Genomic DNA, 23143 nt, shown 5'->3' with positions numbered 1-23143 from the left:
CTGTCCATCCGCTTCTACAACCTCCACATCGTCCCCTTTCCAGAATAACAACATTTGGTGCTTTGAGGATGGGATGCACTGGTTTGTATGGATCCAATCTCTGCCTAACAACGTTTGGAAGTTGGCGGACGAGTTTACCACAAAAAATGCACACAAAGACGACATACTCCCCACAGTAACATCAGCGGGGAATACTCCAATGGTCTTCGTGGTTTCCCCTGTAAATGCAGCAACCAAAACTTTTGTAAGAATCAAGTCCTCTTCAACTTTGCCCATATTTTTTAACATTCTTCAGTTTTGCCCAGATTTTTTAACATTCTCCAAGTTGGCTAGTTCCCCGCACTGGATGGTGAATCTGGCTATATGTTTCATGCTCCACTGGCTATCCTTCCCAGAGAATAGGCTGAAATCATGAACTCCATAACCCATTGGATATGGTTTAGTCACGTCTATATAGTCTGGATATGATTTGTGGAACTCTGGGCGGCCTATCTATCTCAAAGCCGGCCCATAAAGCTCTTGAACAGTTTCCCTCACCACATCAGGGTCGATAATTGCTGCATTTCTGTTGGGGAGCGGATGGTGAAAATGGTTTGCCCCCCGAGTCTGAGCCCCTGTATTGTAACCAGCATTCCATCCTTGGAAACTTCCATCAATTCCCTGATAACCCAAGTGTGGTATATCATCATACATTCCTAGTTGATACAAAGGATTATTGATCGCATGGACTTGGTTCTCAGGTTGTTTCGAACTCCCTGCCCCATCTGTACTATATGGTTGAACTATCCCACCTAAGGTTTCCTCCCTTTTATGTGGTGGTGTGTACCTTCCTTCCTATTGGTTTTGGAGTGCGAACTCTTGGCGGCGAGGATCTCTAGCCTTTGAATGTCCCACTCCCTGGTCGAATTCATGGACTTGGTTATTTCCCTGGACTTGGTTGCTTCCCTGGTTCCCTTCTTTTTCACTTACATTCTGTTCTTTGTTGGTTGACTGGTTTGGTTTGCCCAATACTGCCTTCAAGCTATCAGACACAACCTTGGCCAGTGCTTGTGATATTTATTCAATTTTCATCGCAGTCAACTCTTCAACCAAAAGGTTTGAAATATGAGCATACACCTCTGCAAAATTACTTGGATGCAAATCCAACTCCCTGGTTGGCTCTTCAGCAGCCGGCTGCTCTGTTGGAGCGTGAACCTCTTCCTGGATAGGTTGAGACTCCCCATCCCCTTGATTGACGTTTTCTTTCCTTCTTGGCGGCATAATGGTATCCCACTGGGCGTGCCAAAAATTGTTTGCACAATATTGATATTGGCGGGCGTGCCAAGTGTGAAGTTGCACCAACTCGTGTGAAAAACAGTAAAATATAACTTCTAAATATTCAAGCGAAAGAGAATCCTAAATTTGACTATCAGTTCTAATCTCCCGAAACAACTACAATGCCAAAATGAAGAAAACTATTGGAATTTAAGGAATAAACCCCTGACATTGTTTATGTTTTCAATAAACAATAGGAATTTACAAGACATAAAAATATAACATATAAAGTTGTTGAAATCTAAACCAATAGAATCCTAGAAAATATATTGGAATGCTTGAAAACTAGTGTTTGAAGATTGAAATTTAGTAAAGAGTATTTGCAGATTTGTCTGTGCGTAGAGTTGTGTGTGTCTCTGTGTAGCCGATTCCCTCCTTTTCTTCCTACCAACTATGCGGGTATCCTCCACTCCCCCATGATCCACGTTCTTCTGCCTTCCATTCCACCATCTCTCTCTCTTCCCTTCCCTTTGCAGCGCCTTGTGATCAGTTTGAATCGATAAGAATTAATCCGAATTGGGCTTTATAATTTAACTGAGCTTCATAATTAAATTGGACTTTATAATTTAACTGGACTTTATAATTTAATTATTTTAGCACAAACAACTCTATCCATTAACGGATCATAAGTCCCTCATGTATCCATCTCCACTCACAACTTGTTCTCAACTGACCTTTTCTTGTTTAAGGTGCTACTGACTTCTTGAATGGAAATTCATCTTCATTGAAGACCACATCCCTACTCATAATAATACATTAATTTCTCATACCCAGGTTCGATGCATCAGAGCCTTTAACCTTCGACACCTTCAGGGTAACATATGAAAACACATTTTTGGGCTCTTGGTTGAAGTTTGCCTTTCCTAATGTGAGAATAGGTTGTGAATCCAAAAATTTTCGACCTTGAGTAATCTGTATGACTCCCACTCCACATTTCTTGTGAGGTTTTGAAGTTCACGGCTGTTGATGGACACATATTAATTAAGAAACATGCTCTTTTGATTACTTCTGCCAGAAAACTAAAGGTACAGATTCATTTGACAACATGCATCTCACTTTTTAGACGATCGTTTGATTCATCCTTTCGGCAAGTCTATTTTGTTGAGGTGTTCCTACCACTATTAAGTGTCTTGAAATGCTCTCATCTTTGCAATATTTATTGAATTGTTTTGAAAAAAATTCAATCTCATTATCAGTGCTTAATTTCTTTATTTTATTTCATGTTTGGGCTTTAACCAATACCTTCCAATCCTTATAAGCTCGAACATCTTTATCCTTGCTTTTCAGTTGTGTGATCCAAACATTTCTGAAGTGATCATCATTCATAGATATGTAAATACCTTAAATCACCTCTGGATTGTACACTAGACGTTCCCCACATATCTAAATTAATTGTAAGGTTGTTGGATTTGATGAAATAAAGGTAATGGAAAGAAAATGTAACACATGTCATATCACTGACTTTCCACCTATAAAAATGAAATTTGGATGTAAGTGGATCTTCACTGTTAAACATTAGGCTAATGAGAGTATTGAATGCTTTAAAGCACGATTGGTAGCAAAAGGGTATACACAAGCATATAGCATTTACTCTGAAGATGCATTTTCTCTTGTGGCAAAACTTATATCGTTCGAGACCTCTTGTCAATTGCTGCAAATTTAGATTGGCCGTTATATCAGCTTGAACTCAAAAATGAATTATTGAACGACGATCTTGAAGAAAAAGTATACATGGACATTCCCCAAGGCTTTGAATCGGGAGCAACTGTCAGCAAAGTATGTTGGCTAAGGAATTCACTCTATGGTCTAAAACAATCTTCTTGGGCCTGATTTCACTTATTCACTAACATCCTAAATGGAGATGGATACAAAAAGTGACAATCTGACCATACGATGCTCGCCAAACACTTAGAAGAAGGAAAATTTTCATTATCATTGTATATGATAATGACATTGTTCTTGCAGAAACGATTAGAAAGAAATAACTCGTGTGAAGTTGCTACTATAGAGGGATTTTGAAATGAAAGATTCAGGGCATTTGAAATATTTTTGGGAATGGAGATGGCAAGATCATCACGTGAGATCTCAATCTCTCAAAGGAAATATGTGTTACATCTCTTAAAAGAAACACATATGTTGGGGTGCAAATCGGCTGACACACCCATGGACCTTAATGTGAATATTGAGATAAATAATGACAGTCCAGGGGTTGATAAGGGGGATATCAAAGGCTGGTAGGAAAGTTAATATATATCTCTCACACATATCCGAACATTGGGTATGTTGTAAGAGTTGTAGCTAGTTTATGAATAATCCAACCGAGGATCAAATGGATGTTGTATATCGGGTATTAAGATACCTAAAAAAGGCTTCTGGGAAAGGACTACTTTACAGAAAATCCTCCTATAAGGACATCAATGTTTACAGTGATGCAGTTTGGGTAGGTTCTCCAAATGACAGGTGTTCTACATCAGGTTACTGCTCATTTGTGTGCGGAAATCTAATAACCTGGCGGAGAAAGAAACAATCAGTAGTATCACGAAGAAGTGCGAAGCACAGTTTTGATCGTTGGCTCAAGGGATATGTGAAGGATTGTAACTCCAAATATTTCTCAATATAACTAAAACTGGAATGACATTGTCAAGAATCCAATTCATCGTGATCGAACCAAACATATTGAGGTTAATCGTCAGTTCATCAGTGAGAAGATTGAGAAAAGAATTGTGGGTCACTACAACAAAAACACAAAACGACAACGGATAATATCCGTTGTCGTAGCTATCATATTGTGAAAACCGTCGCAAAAAAACCGTCGCTAATTAGCGACGATTTATGATATATCATCGCTAATTTTAGCGACGGGTTTTGACTTAGCGGTCGCTCATTAGCGACGGTTTAAGATGTACTGTCGCTAAAATTAGCGACGGTTGTTGACTGAGCCGTCGCTAATTTTTAAGTAAAATAAAAAAAGTTACTTTTATAATTAAATCTATCAAAAAAATCTACAATCTGACTAAGCTAATAATATTCATGATCTTAACTACACTTAGAAATTTACCAAGAATTGAAGCGAAAAAACTTACCCTAAATCGAATCTAAAATCGTCTAAGAGAGAAAAATTTATCGTAGATGTGGACGATGTGGAGGAAAATGGACCGAAAACCTGAGTATTTATAGACAATTTGTGACATTTTTTTTTGTAAATAGCGACGGTTGTTTATTAAACCGTCACTATTAGCGACGGTTTTTTTTAGACCGTCGTTATTTTAAAAATTGCGACTGTTTTAATAAAATCGTCGCTAAATATAGCGATAGTTTAAGCAAAATTGTCGGTAATTATCTGACAATCAACTACAGTTTCCTAACACCGTTGTTGTTTTCCAAAAAACACACTAATACCGTTGTCGTTTGTCCAAAAAAACACGCTAATCCACAACAGCTTTACAAAAAACGTTGTCATTGACACACAAAAACAAGCTCATAGACAACAGTTTTCAAAACCATTGTCTGTGGCCTAAATAATAAGCTAAACCGTTGCCTTTGCTTAAAAAAAAGCGCAAAGACAATGGTTTTCACTAAAACCATTGTTAAAAAGTAAAAGACAATGGTTGTTTTGTAAAACCGTTGTCTTTAAGGTGTTGTGTATTCAATATTTTCTTGTAGTGGGTATCGAATACATCTCTACTCATTTTCAAGTTTCTGACATCCTCACAAAAGCTCTCTTTAGACCCAAGTTTGAAGACATGATTTTCATGTTGGGCATGATTAACATATACGACTCAACTTGAAGGAGGTGTTCAAAATACATAGATTATATGATAAATAACTTAGAATATAAGATAACTCTTTGATTTTTGGTAGTTTATATAGCTTTTTTTATCCTTTTATGTTTAAATTCAAATTAGATTATATCAGATATTATTTTGATTAGATAAATCATCTATATATTTTGATGTATCATTACATATTATTAATTCATTAAAATAAAATTTTCTCCAAAATTTATTTTCCAATAACGATAAGTTGCTTTCAATTGTGTTAGTCATGAATTGTGGATAGGGTAATATGTCATCGCCCAGAATGTCTTTGCTTCCATTTATGCCTAAAAAAATTCTATTGACTCATTGTTCTATTTTTCCTTAAGCCAAACAATCTCGACTAAATTTCCTTCATTTAATGTGGAAAAGTCTCCTTGTCCATTTTATTTGATTCATGTGGATATTTGAGATCCATTCAACACCCAAACCTACAATAGTGAAAAGTCATTTTTGACGCTTGTAGATGTTTTTTCAAGGGTAACGTGGGTTAATTTAATATGCTCCAAGTTAGACGTCATTGCGATTACTGAACAATTTTTTGCCCTGATTTGGACTCAATTTGACCAATTAGTCAAAGTAGCTAAAATGATAATGCCACGAATTTTTTCAAGATTGAGTGCAATCTGTTTTTTCCTCTCTAGGTGTTCTTCACTAGAGTTCTTACCAAATTACACCATAGCAAAACTAGGTGGTTGAACATAAGCACAGATACATACTTGATATTTTCAGATATTTAGATTTTCAATCATCTCACCCAGTCAAATTTTGGGGAGATTGTGTGCTGACCTTCATATAATTAGTTGCACCCTTAGCCTTAGTCTTGATGGAAAAACTTGTTTGGATATGTTTTTTCGCAAGCCACCTTCTTACAATCATCTTAGGACCTGATACCCCATGGATGGGCCCACTACCTTTGGCCCATCCCTAGCCCAAATGGAAGACAAGCCCATCAAGGGCCCAGGTATCCTCCTATAAATATCAGGTTTGAGTGTTCAGTTAATTCATTCACTATATTGTTTTCAGCAGCACCCTTAGCTGCTCCCCCCATATATCCTCAGTCTCTGACTTGAGCGTCGGAGGGGCTACGCCAGGACACCCTCCTGGCCCCCTCCTAACGATCTTATTTGTGATTTCAGGCTCAGGGTAATTTCAAAACATGCGTCTGGACTAGTGACACTTGCTGGAATCGGACCCTAAATTTCCCGTGAATATCACTTGGCGCCTTCTGTGGGAAAATTTGAGTTGAGACCTAGAGATGGTAAGGAAGAGAGGGAGTAGAAGAGCTACCTCAGCATCATCGCGTCCTCAGAGGGGACCCGAACAGTCTCATGCTGAGGCAAGGCAGGAACTACCCCATCAGGAGGCGAGAACAGAACAACCTCGTCAAGAGAACAAGGTCGAGCAACCCCGTCCTAATGAAAATGTGGGGAACTTGACCCTGGAGCAGTTGGGTCAATTTATCACTCGGACCGTGGATGAGGCTATGAAGAGGAACCAAGAATCTACATTCGTTGAAGAGCAGGCCACTCGCCAGGAGCGAGAGGAAAATGTTGAAGTCCACCAGAGCAGGGTCGAAGAGACGCATCCCTTCCAAAGTGGGGAGATTAGTGAGATGGGGGAGATGTGGAAGGAGATACGGAGGTTGAGGGAGCAAGTAGGAAGCAGGGCGTCGGTACCCAAGAAAGGAAGCCCTTTTTCACTAGCCATCTTGGAAGAAAGGCTTCCTCCAAATTTCCGACAATCAAACGTTGGAGAATATGAAGAACATACAGACCCCGAAGAACACTAGGGGAGATTTGAGAATACGGCTCTGTTGCACCAATATTCAGATGGAGTCAGGTGCAGGGTGTTTTTGGGCACGTTGGTGAGGTCAGCCCAACAATGGTTTAATACCCTGCAGCCCAACTCCATACACTCTATTGAGGATTTTGCTAAAGCTTTCTTGCACCAATTTGCTAGCAGCAAGAGGCACCAGAAGAATTATTTGAGCCTGTTTGTGATGAAACAACAAGAGGCTGAAACTTTGCGAGAATTCGTCCAGCGTTTCAACAGTGCAGCACTGGAAATACCAGCGGCTACCCCTAACATCATGGTGAGTGCCTTCACCCAAGGGCTGAGGGGGGGAGAATTCTTCAAGTCGCTGGTAAAGAAACCTCCGTCGAGCTATGATGACTTGTTAGCTCGGGCGAAAAAATATGTAAACTTGGAAGATGCCCAACGGTACAGAAGGATAGAAAACCAACCCGGAGGGAGTAGGGTGGAGGGAGCCGAGAGGGGCGTAAGAAGAGAGGTGCAGGTGAGAGGGAGGAGGACGGAACCAGAAGTAGAGGACAATTCTCATCACATGTTCCACTGAATAGGAGTCGGGATAAGGTGATGGAGGTGAGGGAGTCAAGGGAGAGGGGGGAGAAGTCGCAGAGGGTTGAGAGCAGTGCTCGACCTCCGCCGCGGGGTAGGCAAGAAGGATCCTCGTCCGGGTGTGAACTGAGATCTCGCCCATCTTCTAGGCGGGGTCGAGGCCCTCCGTGGATATATCAGAGGATCGAGGAGCCGAGGAGAGAAGGTCGAGGTCAGGATGTCCCTCGGGAGCCCGCTGAACCGAGGAGGGGAGCGAATGAGGATAACCACCCTACAAGAAGAATGATTCATATGATCTCAGGGGTGCTACTGATGGGGATTCAGGGCGAGCGCGGAAGGCGCATGGGAGGAGGTTGGAGAATTTTGAAATATCCAGGAGCACGGATTTACCACAGGATCCTGTCATTAGTTTTGGACCGGATGACCTCCGAGGCATTGTGGCTCCTCATAACGATGCCTTGGTGGTGACGGCCACTGTTGCCAATTACGATGTGGCACGAATCTTTATTGATAATGGAAGCTCTGTTAATATCCTGTTCAAGAGCACTCTGGATCAGATGAAGGTGGAGGGATTTGAGTTTGAGCCGATCTCTACTCCTCTATATGGATTTGCAGGACATGCCATCCCGTCGCTCGGTCAGATTGTCCTTCCTCTATCTTTGGGACATGAGCCTCGGCGGGTAACAAAGATGACAACATTTACTGTGGTGGACACCCCATCCGCTTACAATGGAATTCTGGGGCAACCAGCCCTAAAAGATTTCAGAGCTGTAGCGTCCACGTATTATCAGAAGTTGAAGTTTCCTGTAGGGAAAGAGGTTGGAGTCTTATGCGGGGACCAGAGGGTCGCGTGTCGGTGTTATGAGGGAATAGTGAAAGAAGAGGGGAAGAGGGCTCGTGTGGAGGTCAATATGATTAGAAGGGGGCGAAGCGGGTTGCCCGTGGTAGTAAGGGAGGTTCATGAGGTGATGGATGAAAAGCCGGAGATTGTGACATTGGGGCCCGATGAGAAGACCCTTAGAATAGCCCCTGACCTTGACCCAAAAGTCAGGGAGGAACTCATTACTTGTTTACAAGCTAATCTCAGCGGATTTGCTTGGTCAGCCCAAGAGCTCACAGGGACGAGCCCAGATGTAGCAGGGCACCGATTGAACATCTTACCGAATTCTCGTCCCGTAAAGCAGAAGAAGAGACATTTCGGGCCTGAGAAGGATATAGTTATAAAAAAAGAAGTAAGGGAGTTGCTCAATACTGGGCACATTCGAGAGGTGCAGTTTCCTACTTGGCTCTCGAATGTCGTTCTTGTTCCGAAGAGTTCAGGGAAATGGAGGATGTGTGTGGATTTCAGAGACCTCAATAAGGCATGCCCTAAAGATTATTATCCTCTGCCTCAGATAGATCAGTTGGTGGACTCCACAGCGGGACATCAATATTTGTGTATGTTGGATGCTTATCAGGGATACCACCAAATCCCCTTGGCCGTGGAGGACCAAAATAAAGTGAATTTCATTACCTCTGAAGGAACTTTCTGCTACGTGGTCATGCCCTTCGGACTCAAAAATGCCGGAGCCACGTATCAGAGACTGATGGATAGGGTATTTACTAAGTAGATGGGAAGGAATGTCGAAGTGTATGTGGACGACATCATGGTAAAATCAAAAGACTCATCCCAGCTCGTACCTGATATGGTGGAAACCTTTGCGACCCTCAAATCCTACGGGCTGAAGTTGAATCCTCAGAAGTGTATCTTCGGGGTGAGGAGTGGAAAGTTTTTGGGTTATATGGTGACAGAAAGACGGATCGAGGCCAACCCCGAGAAAGTCCAAGCTATCCAAGATATGGTCTCTCCTCGGGGACCCAAAGATGTTCAACAGTTGACAGGGAGGATTGCTGCTCTGGCACGTTTTATCTCGAGGTCCGCTCACAGGAGTTTACCATTCTTCCGGACCTTGCGCAAGGCGAAAAAATTTGAATGGGGTCCGGATTGCGAGAAGGCTTTCACCGAGTTGAAGGAGTATCTTGCTGAGCTGCCTATCTTGGCCAAATTGGCAGCAGGTGAGCCTTTGTGGGTATATTTATCTGCCACTGAAGGGGCTGTGAGTTCGGTCCTAGTTAAGTCAGAAAGATCAGTTCAGCAGCCGGTTTACTACGTTTCGCATGCACTCAAAGGGGCAGAAATCAGGAATTCAGGGTTGGAAAAATTGGCTTTGGCTTTGGTGATGACAGCGAGGCGCTTGAGGCCCTATTTTCTATCTCATCCAATTGTGGTGCTAACTAACAGTCCATTGGGCAGAATCCTCACTCATTCCGATATGTCTGACCGCTTGGTAAAATGGACTACTGAGCTGGGAGAGTATGACATCCAGTATGAGCCTAGAACTGCTATCAAAGCACAAGCCTTAGCCGATTTTCTGGCTGAGACCGTGCATCAGGAGAATGAAGACCCTTGGAAGGTGTATGTTGATGGTTCCTCGTCGAAGGATGGAAGTGGGGTGGGAGTAGTACTGATTTCACCAGCTAGGAGAGGAAGTGAAGTTGGCTGTGAGATTGGATTTTCGAGCATCCAACAATGAGGCAGAGTATGAGGCTGTGTTGGCAGGACTGCGAGCAGCCAGAAATGTGGGAGCTACCCGGGTACTTATTTTTTATGACTCGCAATTGGTAGCACAATAGATGAAGGGGATGTATGATGTGAAAGATGAGAAGCTTATTGAGTATGCTCGAGAAGTGGACAGAGTCAGAGAGAAATTCACAGAGATTACATTTGAACAGATTCCCAGGAAAGAAAATGAAAAGGCAGACACTCTAGCCAAAATGGCTGGAACAATGGGAAGTTGGAAGACTAGAGATGTGGTATTTCAAGTTGAACTCACACCTCACACGAGTTCACCCGCAGTGGAACAGGAGGAGAGGATTAGAGGACTGGCATAGTTGATTACTTGAAAGAGGGAAAGCTTCCTGATAACCCTCGCGAAGCTCATAAGTTGAAGACACAGTGTTCGCGTTATGTGATGATCGGAGGAGTGTTGTATAGAACGTCTTTTGGAGGGCCGCTTCTTCGGTGCTTGAGTTATCAAGAGGCTGATTATGTGCTCCGAGAAGTTCACGAGGGATGTTGTGGAAATCATTTAGGGACTTATGCGTTGGCAAGGAAGGTGCTGCTCGCTGGTTATTCTTGGCCCTCCGTGCTGCGTGATGCTCAAGAGTTAGTGATAGTTGTCAACGCCATGCCCGGCTGCATCACCGACCGGCCGCGGCAATGAAGGCTGTCACGGCCGCCTATCCTTTTGACCAGTGGGGAATATATATTGTGGGGCCTTTTCCTATAGCTCCTGCTCAGAAGAAGTTCTTATTGGTAGCAGTTGACTATTTTTCAAAATGGGTGGAAGCAGAGCCTCTGGCCAGAATCACTGAGAATGACGTCCTGAAGTTCTTGTGGAAAAGTATAGTATGCAGATACGGAGTACCTAGGAAACTGATATCCGATAATGGGAGACAGTTCCAGGGGGCCAAGAACCAAGCTTGGTGTAAAGAGATGAAGATCCAACAAGTATTTACCTCTGTCGCTTACCCGCAGAGTAATGGTCAGGTGGAGGTGACTAATCGGACACTGGTGCAGGGTCTAAAGGTTCGACTTGGCAAAGCTAAGGGCAATTGGGTGGATGAGCTACCAAGTGTCTTATGGGCATACCGAACCACTCCGAGGGAAGGAACCAAAGAAAATCCTTTCAGTTTGGTCTACGGTAATGAGGCAGTGCTCCCGGCTAAGATTGAGTTTGAATCGGCAAGGGTAGTGTTTTATGACGAAGACAATGATGCGAGACGCGCTACTGACCTTGATCTTTTGGAAGAAAAGAGAGAGGCTGCCAGCATTCACATGGAAGCTTATAAAAACTGTATTGCACAGTCTTATAATCGGAGAGTCATTCAGAGGAACTTCCAGGTAGGTGACTTGGTCCTGAGGAAGGTGCAAGAAGAGCAAAGAGGAAAATTGGACCCGAAGTGGGAGGGTCCCTTCAAAGTTATTGAAAGGCTGAGTTCTGTAGCCTATTATTTGGAGAATGTGCAAGCCAAGGCATTGAAGTGGCCCTGAAACGCTTATCATCTTAGAAAATATTATCCTTGATTTGATTGCTGATGTATTTCATTTCGAATTTTTCTATGTAATCATTTGGAATTCAATTAAATTTTGTTCTTTTTTTTAATTCCTGAATGTTTTTGCATTGGAAGAAGAGAAAAAAAATTTATTTTCCTACTTAGGCTGTGCCTAATAGAGGAGCAGAGTTGGGGCGGAGAAGAATTTTATTTTCCTACTTAGGCTGTGCCTAGTAGAGGAGCAGAGTTGGAGCGGGGAGAAATTTTATTTTCCTACCAAGGCATCGCCTAGTAGAGAAGCAGAATTTGGAAGAAGAGAAAAAATTTTATTTTCCTACGTAGGCTGTGCCTACTAGAGTAGCAGAGTTGAGGCGGGGAAAAATTTTATTTTCCTATTTAGGCTGTGCCTAGTAGAGGAGCAGATTTGGGGCGGGGAAAAATTTTATTTTCCTACTTAGGCTGTGCCTAGTAGAGGAGCAGAGTTGGGGCGGGAAAAAGTTTTATTTTCCTACTAAGGCATCGCCTAGTAGAGGAGCAGAGTTTGGAAGAAGAGAAAAAATTTTATTTTCCTACTAAGGCATCGCCTCGTAGAGGAGCAGAGATTGGAAGAAGAGAAAAAATTTTATTTCCCTACTAAGGCATCGCCCAGTAGAAGAGCTGCGTGAAAAATTGGATTTTCCTGCTAAGGTATAACCTAGCAGAGTAGTTAGAGGGTGAGGATGTGGAATTTTTATTTTCCTGCTAAGGTATCACCTAGCAGAGGAGTTAGAGGGCGGGAGTGTTGAATTTTTATTTTCTGCTAAGGTATCACCTAGCAGAGGAGTTAGAGGTTGTGGATGTGGAATTTTTATTTTCCTGCTAAGGTATCACCTAGCAGAGGAGTTAGAGGGCGGGAGTGTTGAATTTTTATTTTCCTGCTAAGGTATCACCTAGCAGAGGAGTTAGAGGGTGGGGATGTTGAATTTTTATTTTCCTGTTAAGGTATCACCTAGCAAAGGAGTTAGAGGTTAGAGGGTGAGGGTGTTGAATTTTTATTCCTCTACTAAGGCATCGCCTAGTAGAAGAGCTGCGTGAAAAATTGGATTTTTCTGCTAAAATATCACCTAGCAGAGGAGTTAGAGGGTGGGGATTTTATTTGCCCTAGCAGGTTAATAATATCATATACAAACTCCGAAGAAGCCATAAATCCAAATGCAAAATACTCAATGTTGCGTAAAGCGAGTTCGTACATGCCAAAAGCGTGCAAAAGAAAGTAACCAAATGTAAACATCGCAAAAGTCGCATAGTACTAGTGGAAAGTAAAGCAGTGCAGAAAGTAACAGAATATGGCCCGAAGGCATACAATGTCTGCAGAGATAAAAAATAACAAAAGTAACGGTCTAAGAATAGGGGGAGACTCGCTACGAAAGCCTCAATGTCGATGAAGTCAGTAGGGGCGCCTGGCGGAGGATAGCCCTGAGCCTTGAAGAGGCCGACCGCACCCTCGAAACCCACCTCCAGGAAATGATAAGCTTTAGGAACGCAGATATCGTTGAACTCCTCAGACTTGAGGAATTCTTCCTTGAATGAAGAGGCTTCGGAAGCGTGTTGCGCCTTGGCGTCCTTGAGGTCCCTATGGATTTGTGCTGCCTCAGCTTGAACAGTCTTTAACTCTTCCTTCAGCCTCTGGTTCTCCCTCACACTGTCCTCTGTCAGTCGCTGAAGCTTGTGTTCCTCTTTCAGAAGCTCTTGTTTTTCCTTCAGAAGCTCGTCACCTCGAGCTTGGGACTCCGAAAGCTCCTTAGAATGTGTTGCTTTCATCTCATCGATAGTAGCCTTGGAGCTGTTCACGAAGAGCCATGCCCTCGCGCAAGTCTTGGCAGGCAGTAGATGGAGTGGCGTTGGCACTCTCCACCAACTCCCCTATGTACATCATGCCCTGGATAAGTAGACAAGAGTGAAAAGATGATAAGAAAATCATACATGTATTGGACATCAATCTAGAGACTAGAAGGAGAAATATACCTCAGTGATGCTGCATGTCCGGCGAGTGAGGTCAGACCACCCCAGTGAATTAATGAACGCTGCTTCCGCGTCGGAAGGAAGTTGATACATTATCTTCTGAGCCAGCTGAGTAGGACCCCGCCCAACGATGGCCGTATCTGATGTGTATAGAGGATGTACCCCTAATTCAGGGGGAGGCCCCTCATCCGACCCTGACCCTTCTGGAGAAGAGACCGACACGACTGAGATCTCAAAAATCTTGCGCTTTCCAGAATGCGGGACTAACGGGCTAGGATCAATGGACGCCTTCTTTTTACCAGGCGGAGGAGGTGGAGAGGAGGCTCGCTTTGGGGCGGAGGAGGATGAGCCTGCCTTCTTCTTCGCAGCAGTAGAGGAGCTAGCAGGCCTCTTTGCAGTAGTGGAGCAAGAACCTGTTTTCTTTTTCTCAGCAGCATTGCAATCTCCCTTTATGCCCGTCGTGACTGCTGGAACGACTGATTTCTGTGGGGCAGAGGATGAACTCCCAACTTTCTTTTTCGCAATCTCACGTTGCAGTGCGGCATTCATGATTCTAGCACCTGCAAATAAAACAGTGAACCGAATGAGAATATCATCAAAGAACACAATAAGCAAAAGAGGAATAGAAAGGGTGAAGAGATGAGAGTATCTACCGGCGTTCTCCTTCAGTTTAATTTTCGCAGGACTAAACCCGTCATGACACAAGAGATCTTCAGATAGAAGTTGGGGAATGCTAAAGTATCGATCTCCTAGCACACTCATTATCTCCAGATACTCATTATCCTTCTTATAACCCTTAGAAAGTTCAGGCTTGAAAAAGTGGGGTACCAATCGGTATAATAGGTCAATTCTTTGGGTGGTTGGATAAAGAAGAAATACTTTTTACAGTCCTTAACATGACTAGGAGCCCCCTCGAAAAGCTTATGGGTAGACCGAGAAGTCACATAAAAAGGTCATTCTTTTGATCTGGACAGAACAAAGAAGTAGGAGAAAGTGGTGCAATTCAAATGGAGATCTAAGGCCCGGAATAGCACAGCAAAACAGCTTATCAAGCGGAGAGCATTGGGAGTTAGCAGACCTAGATGCACCTGATAGCATTTGCTCAATTCTTGGAAGAAATCGCACAAGGGAAAACGGAGACCGGCATCAAGGTGGTGCTGAAAGAAGGTGTAGCAGCCCTTGGGAGCTAGGTAGGTTCGGTCCTTAGCGGTAGGAATGATGATCTGATGGGATGGAGGAATGTGCCACAAAGTTCTAAGTTTTGATTCGCTACCAGCAGGGATGTGGGATGACAAGTGACCGTACCATAAGTTATCTGCTTCAGATATGTTCATTTGTTGGGTCACATGGCGCACTTCCATTACCAGGACGGATATGAGTGGTGACTTCCTCCTCGTGAGAATCGAGGGTAAATTCAGGATCAGCTAGGGAGGTCCTACTCTGGCTAGACTCGCTAGACCTGCTAGACTCGCTGGACTCGCTAAACCTCTCGGGGTCACTCGAAGAATTAAACTCGGAATCAGATGAAGACATGGGTGCCAAGGGTAATTAAACAGGGAAAAAAGAAAATTAACCCAAGGGAGACGTGAAAAACTACTCGAAGAACCACGAGGGTGAACCGGGGACGAGCACAAGTGTGGTGCACGCTCGTGCGGTACAAGAGCGTGCAGCGGCGTTCGGCAGGGGCGAGCGTGAAGGGCAAGGCGAGGGCGTGATGGGATGTGGCCGAGGCTGCGTGTGTGGGGCGAGGCTGCATATGTGGGCGAGCGTGCAGCGGGGCTCGGCTCGGTGAGGCGCTCGGCAGGGGCAAGCGTGCAGCGGGGCGCGGCAGGGCGAGGTGGTGGCTTTGGCGAGGCGGGAGTTTGGGCGAGGTGGTGGCGCTAGGCGAGCGTAGGTGAGTGCGAGGGCGAGGCGAGGGCATGGGGCGAGATGGGTTGGGCGAGCGTGAAGGGTGAGGCGAGGGCGTGATGGGATGTGTATGTGGGCGAGGGTACCGGGCTGGCGAGGGCGTGGGGCGAGGATGCGTGTGTGGGGCGAGGCTGCGTCTGTGGGCGAGGGGGCGGGATGGTGATGGGTTGCGCGCTGTGAAGGGCGAGGCGAGGGCGTGGGGTGAGATTGGCTGGGGAGCGTGAAGGGCGAGGCGAGGGCGTGATGGGATGTGGGCGAGGCTACGTGTGTGGGGAGAGGCTGCGTGTGTGGGCGAGGGTGCTGGGCTGGCGAGGGCGTGGGGCGAGGGTGGTGAGGCACGCGTTGGCAGGCGATGATGGTGCTGTGTAGATGAACGCTCGGTGCGGCTGCTGTGCGAGTTGGAGCGCCGGGCGCATGGGCGGTCAAGCGAAGGAGGAGCGTGTGAATGAGGCATAAGAGGGAGAGTTAGTGACCAGAGCAGGGAGAAATTTTTTTTTTTTTGGGTGAAATAAGAATGGAGCAAGGAGGGGACCTCTATTTATAGGGGGAGCCCAAATCTTTCCTTTCAGGACAGGATTGTGATCTGATATATTTCCTATAGAACAAGATTGCGATTTGATTTATTTTCAAATTTTCGCACGGCCTCACCCTGTCGAATGATTATTTCTGAAGAGCTTTTGGGGGCGTTTCCCCCAAACCCCCACGACCTGACCGGACAGGTCGATCCCCGTAATTTTCGCAGCGGTGGACATCTTCGTTAACGGCAAACGAAATAATTTTTCTATTACGGTACGTCCTCGCCGCCGATAAACCAAGGACGACACAACTAATCGAACTTTGAACCTACGAATCAGTTCGACTCTGGAGGGGGAGACTGGTGATACCCCATGGATGGGCCCACTACCCTTGGCCCATCCCTAGCCCAAATGGAAGACATACCATCAAGGGCCCAAGTATCCTCCTTTAAATATCATGTTTGAGTGTTCAATTAATTCATTCATTATATTGTTTTCAGCAGCACCCTTAGCTGCTCCCCCCATATATCTTCAGTCTCTGACTTGAGCGTCGGAGAGACTACGCCAGGACACCCTCCTGGACCCCTCCTAACGATCTTATTTGTGATTTCAGGCTCAAGGTAATTTCAAAACCTGCGTCTGGATTAGTGACACTTGCTGGAATCGAACCCTAAATTTCCCGTGAGTATCAGGACCTTTGGTTGATTATGATACACAATTGTTACCAAGATATCACAAATTTTCCCCTTCTCTTGTGTTTTCTTTGGATATTCTAATGTCCAAAGAGGGTAAAAGCTTAAGAATAGTCAAAACAACAAAATCCTTCTCTAGAGATAATTTTTTCATGAGGATGTATTTTCATTTCGTTCAATTGTTGAGTCCTCTCAAATCTGTCATGTTCAACTATTCATTGAGGACCCCATTTCTAATTCATCTCGTGTTTTCTTTCCGATGCATGTTCCTAATTCTTCTCTAGAACATGTTTTCATTCCTTGTAGTTCTCTGTTCCCTCCATTGTACAGGTCTTCCTGCGGTGTTATTCCACTTGTATGGACTAAGGATTTCATTTGCAAATCTAAATCTCACACAATCAATAGTGTTCACCTATCCTTTATCTAATCATCTCACATATTCAAAGTTTTCTCCTTCCTTTCATTTGTTAAGGAGCCATGGTGCTACCCAGAGGCTATTTCATATCCCAATTAGAGAGAAGCTATAGACCTAGAACTCACAACACACGAGGCAAATGAGACTTGGGATATGGTGGACAAGCCTGTTGGGTGGTTCTGATAGGTCGTATGTTGGTTTATGAGGTAAAATTCAAGTTGGATGGAATGGTGGAAAGGTTTAAGGCACTTTTGGTTGCTAAAGGATACACTCAAGAACAAGGAGTTGACTTCCATGCTATGTTTTCTCCTACAACGAAGATTGTTACAATACACTGCCTGTTGAGCCTTTCTACAAATAATCAGTGGAATCTTCATCAAATGGATGTTGACAATGCTTTCTTGCAAGGTGATCTCGATGAAATTATTTATGTCTATTCATCGATGATATAAAGTTCATGAAATTGGAAAAGTATGCAAATTGCAAAAGCCCATTTGTAACTTAAACAAGCTTCACGCCAATAAAACAAAAAATTCTAGTGTTATGAGGTTTGGTGGATATAGACAATCTAAACGCGATCAATCACTTTTTATCAAGGCAATATTTGAATGATATAACTTTGTTGGTGGTGTGTATATATCACATTATTATCACAGAAAACAAAGAATAATCAGCTGCAAGCCTTAAATCTTTTCTGCATTTGAAGTTACAAATAAGGGATCTTGGAGTTATAGTAGATATCCAGTGAACCAACTTGTGTCTTGAGCTTTATTCACTCTTATGTAAAAAAAATTCCTTATTTTAATAATATTTTACGATTTTATCCAATTGTGACATTTACTTTATTTGTATACTCATGCAAGCTGGATAGATAAATTCCTTGAATATACAATTGGAATCATGAGATCTGCCTCGTGACGTAAGATCGTGAAACTCATTATAAAGTGCATTGTATATTCTAAATAGGTTTCTAGTCAAATCAGCTGCCTAAAATAAGGATAAAAATCGCTGGAGCTTGAGACTAACATCTATCATGTAAACACTATTTTTCATTGGTAAGAGCATGGAGACGAGTGGTCATTTGATAATGCACTGAACAACCCTCCTTCAGACTGTCCAAATGGTTATCACTTATCGAGTGGAATAGTCATTAGTTATGGTTGTACACCATTAGACCTTTGACACGGGACAACATGGAGGCTCTGTGTACTAGCACTGTACTTTGACTAGTTTACCGACTCCATTGAGGGTTATCAGGTGACGAGGTTGGGTATAGTTTCGAAATACAAAGAAGCCAATGCATTGTAGTCGGAGATTTACCGTTTGCCTATAGGTGAAGATATCCTATGTGATCTGATTAGTTAATGATGCAAGGAATCTTTGGCCAGAGCAAAATATGTGCTTTAAAGAAATGTGTTTTCCTAGTTGCACATACTGTGTCACTGTTATTACTCAAAGATACATCACGTCATTATCGAATTCATATGAAACTTTCGATATATCAATGATTGCAGATTTGATAGGAATATATGAGTTGAAAGGACTGTACTTTACGCTAACCATAACTTAAGGCTCTTGCATGCACTATAAATGATACCTATAGGATAATGGGACGATGCTATTAGACATTATTACCATGATCCGATGGGTGTGATCTGGCTTGAGTTTTGACATTTTCGATCAAAGGGCTGATGAAAATAATGGTGCTAATTAGGATTAGCCCTGATATAAATAAATGTTATTCTGGATCACCTGAATTTGTGAATCAACGGCTAGTTTTATCTCTGAACTATTGAGGGTCACACGAGTATTGGATTTTGTGTTACTATTGAGATAGTCAAGTTCAATGAGTTGAATTTGGCGACTGTAGTTTTATGGAGATCAAATAGATTATTTATAAAGGAGTTTAAAAGTTGATTTCATATGATGGAAAATGTGCAAGTAAGCTTAACAGCTAATTAAGTGAGGAGAGTGGAACTCTCTGTTTTACTAAGGAGTTCACAAAACTAGCAACTGCCAAAAATGGATTAGTGGAAAATTTTGTCCTTCAAAGTTTTTACTTCTCATTATATGAATGAGATTTATACCCTCCACACATTAACGTTATCTGATTGTCGATCGAGGTTATAATGAGTTCACAATTATTTATTTTGTAAGTAATATTAATAGTGGTGAGTATTAAGTGCAAAGTTGTCATGAAATATTTTAGAAGAGCTTAAAATATATTAATTAATTAATTGAGTAATTAAATATAAGTTATTTAATTTAAAGCATATATATGTATATATATAAATATATAAAAATATATTATAATATCAAAACTTGATAATGATTTAATTATACATTGTATTATTAAGAGTATAAAATACATACATTAGAGATTTTAAATAATGGAATAACAATATCTTGATCTAAGTAACTTATAAATATTAATGAAGGGTTATATGAAATTACATTATTTTTACACCAAAAAATTTCCCTTCTCTCCTCAACACATAAAGTTTTCGGATAACTTGAATTTTTGGAACAAAAATTTGACCACCCTCTTCTACCATGTTGTCGCCTCGACAACGCCGCAATAATGCCAGACTTTTGAAATTCTGTTGATCCAATCTCGACGCTAAATCGTTTAGATCTATAGTGCGAATTAAACGAGGAACTCAGTATCTGATTGAGGAACTTATTTGACGATCTAAAAAAGGAGGAAGATCTGTTCGTAGAGACTTACAAGAAGAACCAATTCCGCTAATTCTGGACTGATTTGGTGTCTAGCATTAAATACGCAAAGTTAACCAGAAAAACCCTTTTAATGTTTTAAATTATACCAATGAACGTTTTGAACATTAAAACAAAAAAATATAAACTTGCGATGCATTTTGGGTGCAAGAAAACGATACATCAACAACGGTATCAGAGTCAGTTCTTCTCAATCATATGATTTTTATTGATCAAATTGTGGGATTTTCTCACAAAATAAATAATTATAATTTGATTTTAATTATTTATGATAAAAAGTGTTTTACAAAAAAATTTAATTATTAATGAAATAATTGAAGTTAAATAAAGGTGTTTATTCAACATATTAATTTATTTCTAATTATAGCGGTTAGTGATAACAAACCATGAAAGAAAAAGCTTCAAGCACTTTTAAAAGGCCCACAAAGCCCAATAAGATAGAAGATGTTTGCTTCCACTATAAGACTCTTTGACACTGAATTGCAATTGCAAGAATATCTAGCGTGAAACATCCTCTATTTTTTCTTTTCTTTTTTATAAATCATAAACTCGAAAATTATTAATTTAAAATAACTTAACATTTTCACAGCAAAATTGTCCTTGGTTACGTTGTATGTTTTTCTTGTCCTAACACCACGATTTCAGGAACTAATAATTAACAACTTGTAGTTTTGGCCTAATCAGTTCCCTGAAATTGAGGATCATGCAATATAAAATTAGATATTATATTGTTCCTAAGTTTTTTTTTCCCACGTCGATCTTGGAATAATAAACAAATAGTACATCAAGAATTTTGATAATTCGCTATGATTTAAACTATAATCAGAAACAGATTTTGATTTTCCAACACAAATTTATGCCTAAAAATTGTAATATAAAATTCAATTATGATTAAATCTACTGTGTTATAAATTGTCCTCAGTTTAAGCATAAAACATGTTGCCCAAACATAAACAAGTAAACAGAATTTGACAAACCTCGGATAAGACAACACATTATGGTCTTTTTATGTAAATAAAAATAAAAATAATATATGTAAATTGACTTTGTCAATCGATCATGTCTAGATTCATGACCGTTGCCACTATAAATAAATAACAGTATAAGCATGAATTAGGTTAGGTTTATCACACGGGCGGCATTAACCACGTATTATAATTAGTAATAATCAAAGTGTTATTTTATCGTATTTATTTCTGAAAACAAAATTGAAAATGCATTTTACCTTAGCTTGATACAATAATAATAATAATAACATATTACTCTTTAATATATTTTAGCACAACTATTTGCAGCAATAATAAAATGCAACAATCAAATTATATTATTCCCTCGGTCCGTATCATTGATCAATTACAACTACTTTCCAAACGAAAACAAAAATACACTGTTTGGTATGCAGGATAAGACTAATATTGATTATATATCATTATTTAATCCAGTATCTTAATAAATTTTACGACGAATTAGTTATAAATTATTATGTTATCCATCATCTCATCTTTCAAACCGAACGATCTCATTAAGTTCAGATGTTGGTGGATATATGATGTTATGAAACAATCCCAGAATTTGTTTGGTCAAGATGTGCCGAGAATTCATTCAAACAACCATACACAATTGAAAGAAAGCAAAAAAAAAAAAAAAAAAACTTGCGGCATATAATCAGGGACGCACGATTAATAGTGGTTAGGCTTAAGGCCTACGTCCACTTTAGAACAAGGAGCAATATATTTTATACTCTCTCAAAGAAGATTACAGGAAGAAACTTTTATCGTGTCAAGCACCAGAAATCAACAGTGGAAGGAAGCAGAAAGAATGAAAACCGATTACAGTACTTCACTACATAAGCTTCATTTATCTATACTATATTATTAACTCTGAGACGTAAATAACGATACCAAAATATTTAATTTTATAATTACCTTTCTTACTTTATTGAAAAACTCCTTAAATCGCTCTATATTTTACATAGAAAAAAAATCTAAACAAAACTTTACTTTTAAATCGAACAACTCTTCTAAATCGAAAATAATTTCGTGTTAATTTTTTAGTATTATTTGATCAAAAATTTAGAATAATAATAACACATGTAACGTGTGTGCGTTTTTACTAGTTTATATAATGATTCTTAAGTGTCTCTTATCTGCTAATCTTTCACTCAGTCAAACTAAACTTTCTTTTAATCTCTATTATGACTTGAGTTGACCGTGTATTTGCTTTATGAGACGTGGAGTTGATTCATTGGTCCATTTTCAACGCACGAGTTGATGCAGTTATTGATACTTGATACCATTTTCCTTTACCCATTTCAATTGTTGCTTACATTCTGTTCCACTGCTAGCTGCTGTTTATGTCATTTTCGCTAGCGTTTCACTTTAAGTGGTTGAATGATATCGATTCGCCATATTGAAGAAAATACTTAGTTTTTATTATTTTGTGCAGTGTTTCTAAATATATTTTGTTACGCCTTTGGATACATTGCAGAGTAGATTCTGGCATCGAGATATTATATGCTGAAAAATATTATATATACAATGAGAGTTACAAATTGGGTTACAAAATGCATTTGAAATGTCAAAATTATCTTTGTATTTTATTTTAAAAAACTCTTTCAAAAATACAGTTATAATGGGTTTTTTTTTTATTTCAAATGTAGTTTATAACTAAAAGTTTAACCTTCATTTGTACATTGAACATGACTCATTATTTGCTTGGCTTGCAATAACTAATATGGATCCACTATATTTTTTAAAATAATGAAAATTATATTTCAATCTAATAAAAATTTAGTAGAAAATAAGACATCGCTATCATTCACGATCTTCATGAATCATCAATAAGTAAAGGCAAAAACTTCTGTGAGACGGTCTCACGAGTCGTATTTTATGAGACAGATCTTTTATTTGAGTTATTCATGAAAAAATATTATTTTTTATGCTAAAAGTATTACTTTTTATTGTGAATATCGGTAGGTTTGACCCGTCTCACAAATAAAAATTCGACCTACTAATAAATAAAATATACAGTTATGATAAAGCTAAGCCTCGAATGTTACTGATAAAGCAACCACGACTAACAAAGCGAGAACACCATATATTTATTAAATATTATTTGACATCTTACTTAATATTTTAATAATCACAATATTATCTAATTTCATCAAATCAATTAAATGGAGCCTAGCCTAAGAGTATACGTATATCCTGGAAAATTTTAATTTTATTTGAATAAGGTTAATATAGTAAATTTGTAATCAAGTAGTATTATTGAATGATTATAATCGTGAGG

The 23143-nt window shown here is 40.6% G+C and overlaps 1 protein-coding gene across 1 annotated transcript; it reads left to right on the top strand.

Annotated features, from left to right (window-relative positions):
- The first annotated feature begins 7508 nt into the window (after window positions 1–7508).
- Window positions 7509–9100, top strand: LOC142537704 (uncharacterized). The gene is made up of 2 exons (XM_075643197.1): window positions 7509–7609; window positions 7792–9100. Exons 1-2 carry the CDS (start codon window positions 7509–7511, stop codon window positions 9098–9100), a joined length of 1410 nt encoding a protein of 469 aa, XP_075499312.1.
- The last annotated feature ends 14043 nt before the right edge of the window (window positions 9101–23143 follow it).

Source organism: Primulina tabacum, chromosome 2 (assembly GCF_025594145.1).
Source record: "Primulina tabacum isolate GXHZ01 chromosome 2, ASM2559414v2, whole genome shotgun sequence".
Lineage (NCBI taxonomy): Eukaryota > Viridiplantae > Streptophyta > Magnoliopsida > Lamiales > Gesneriaceae > Primulina > Primulina tabacum.
This window is presented reverse-complemented; position numbering and strand designations above follow the sequence as displayed.

What these genes read in the sequence shown, in the direction of transcription:
- LOC142537704 (XM_075643197.1), top strand. Translation starts at nt 7,509, where the DNA reads ATGGAGGTGAGGGAGTCAAGGGAGAGGGGGGAGAAGTCGCAGAGGGTT. An exon ending in CAAGAAGGATCCTCGTCCGG is followed by an intron (nt 7,610 to 7,791) that starts GTGTGAACTGAG and finishes ATATGATCTCAG; the next exon opens with GGGTGCTACTGATGGGGATT.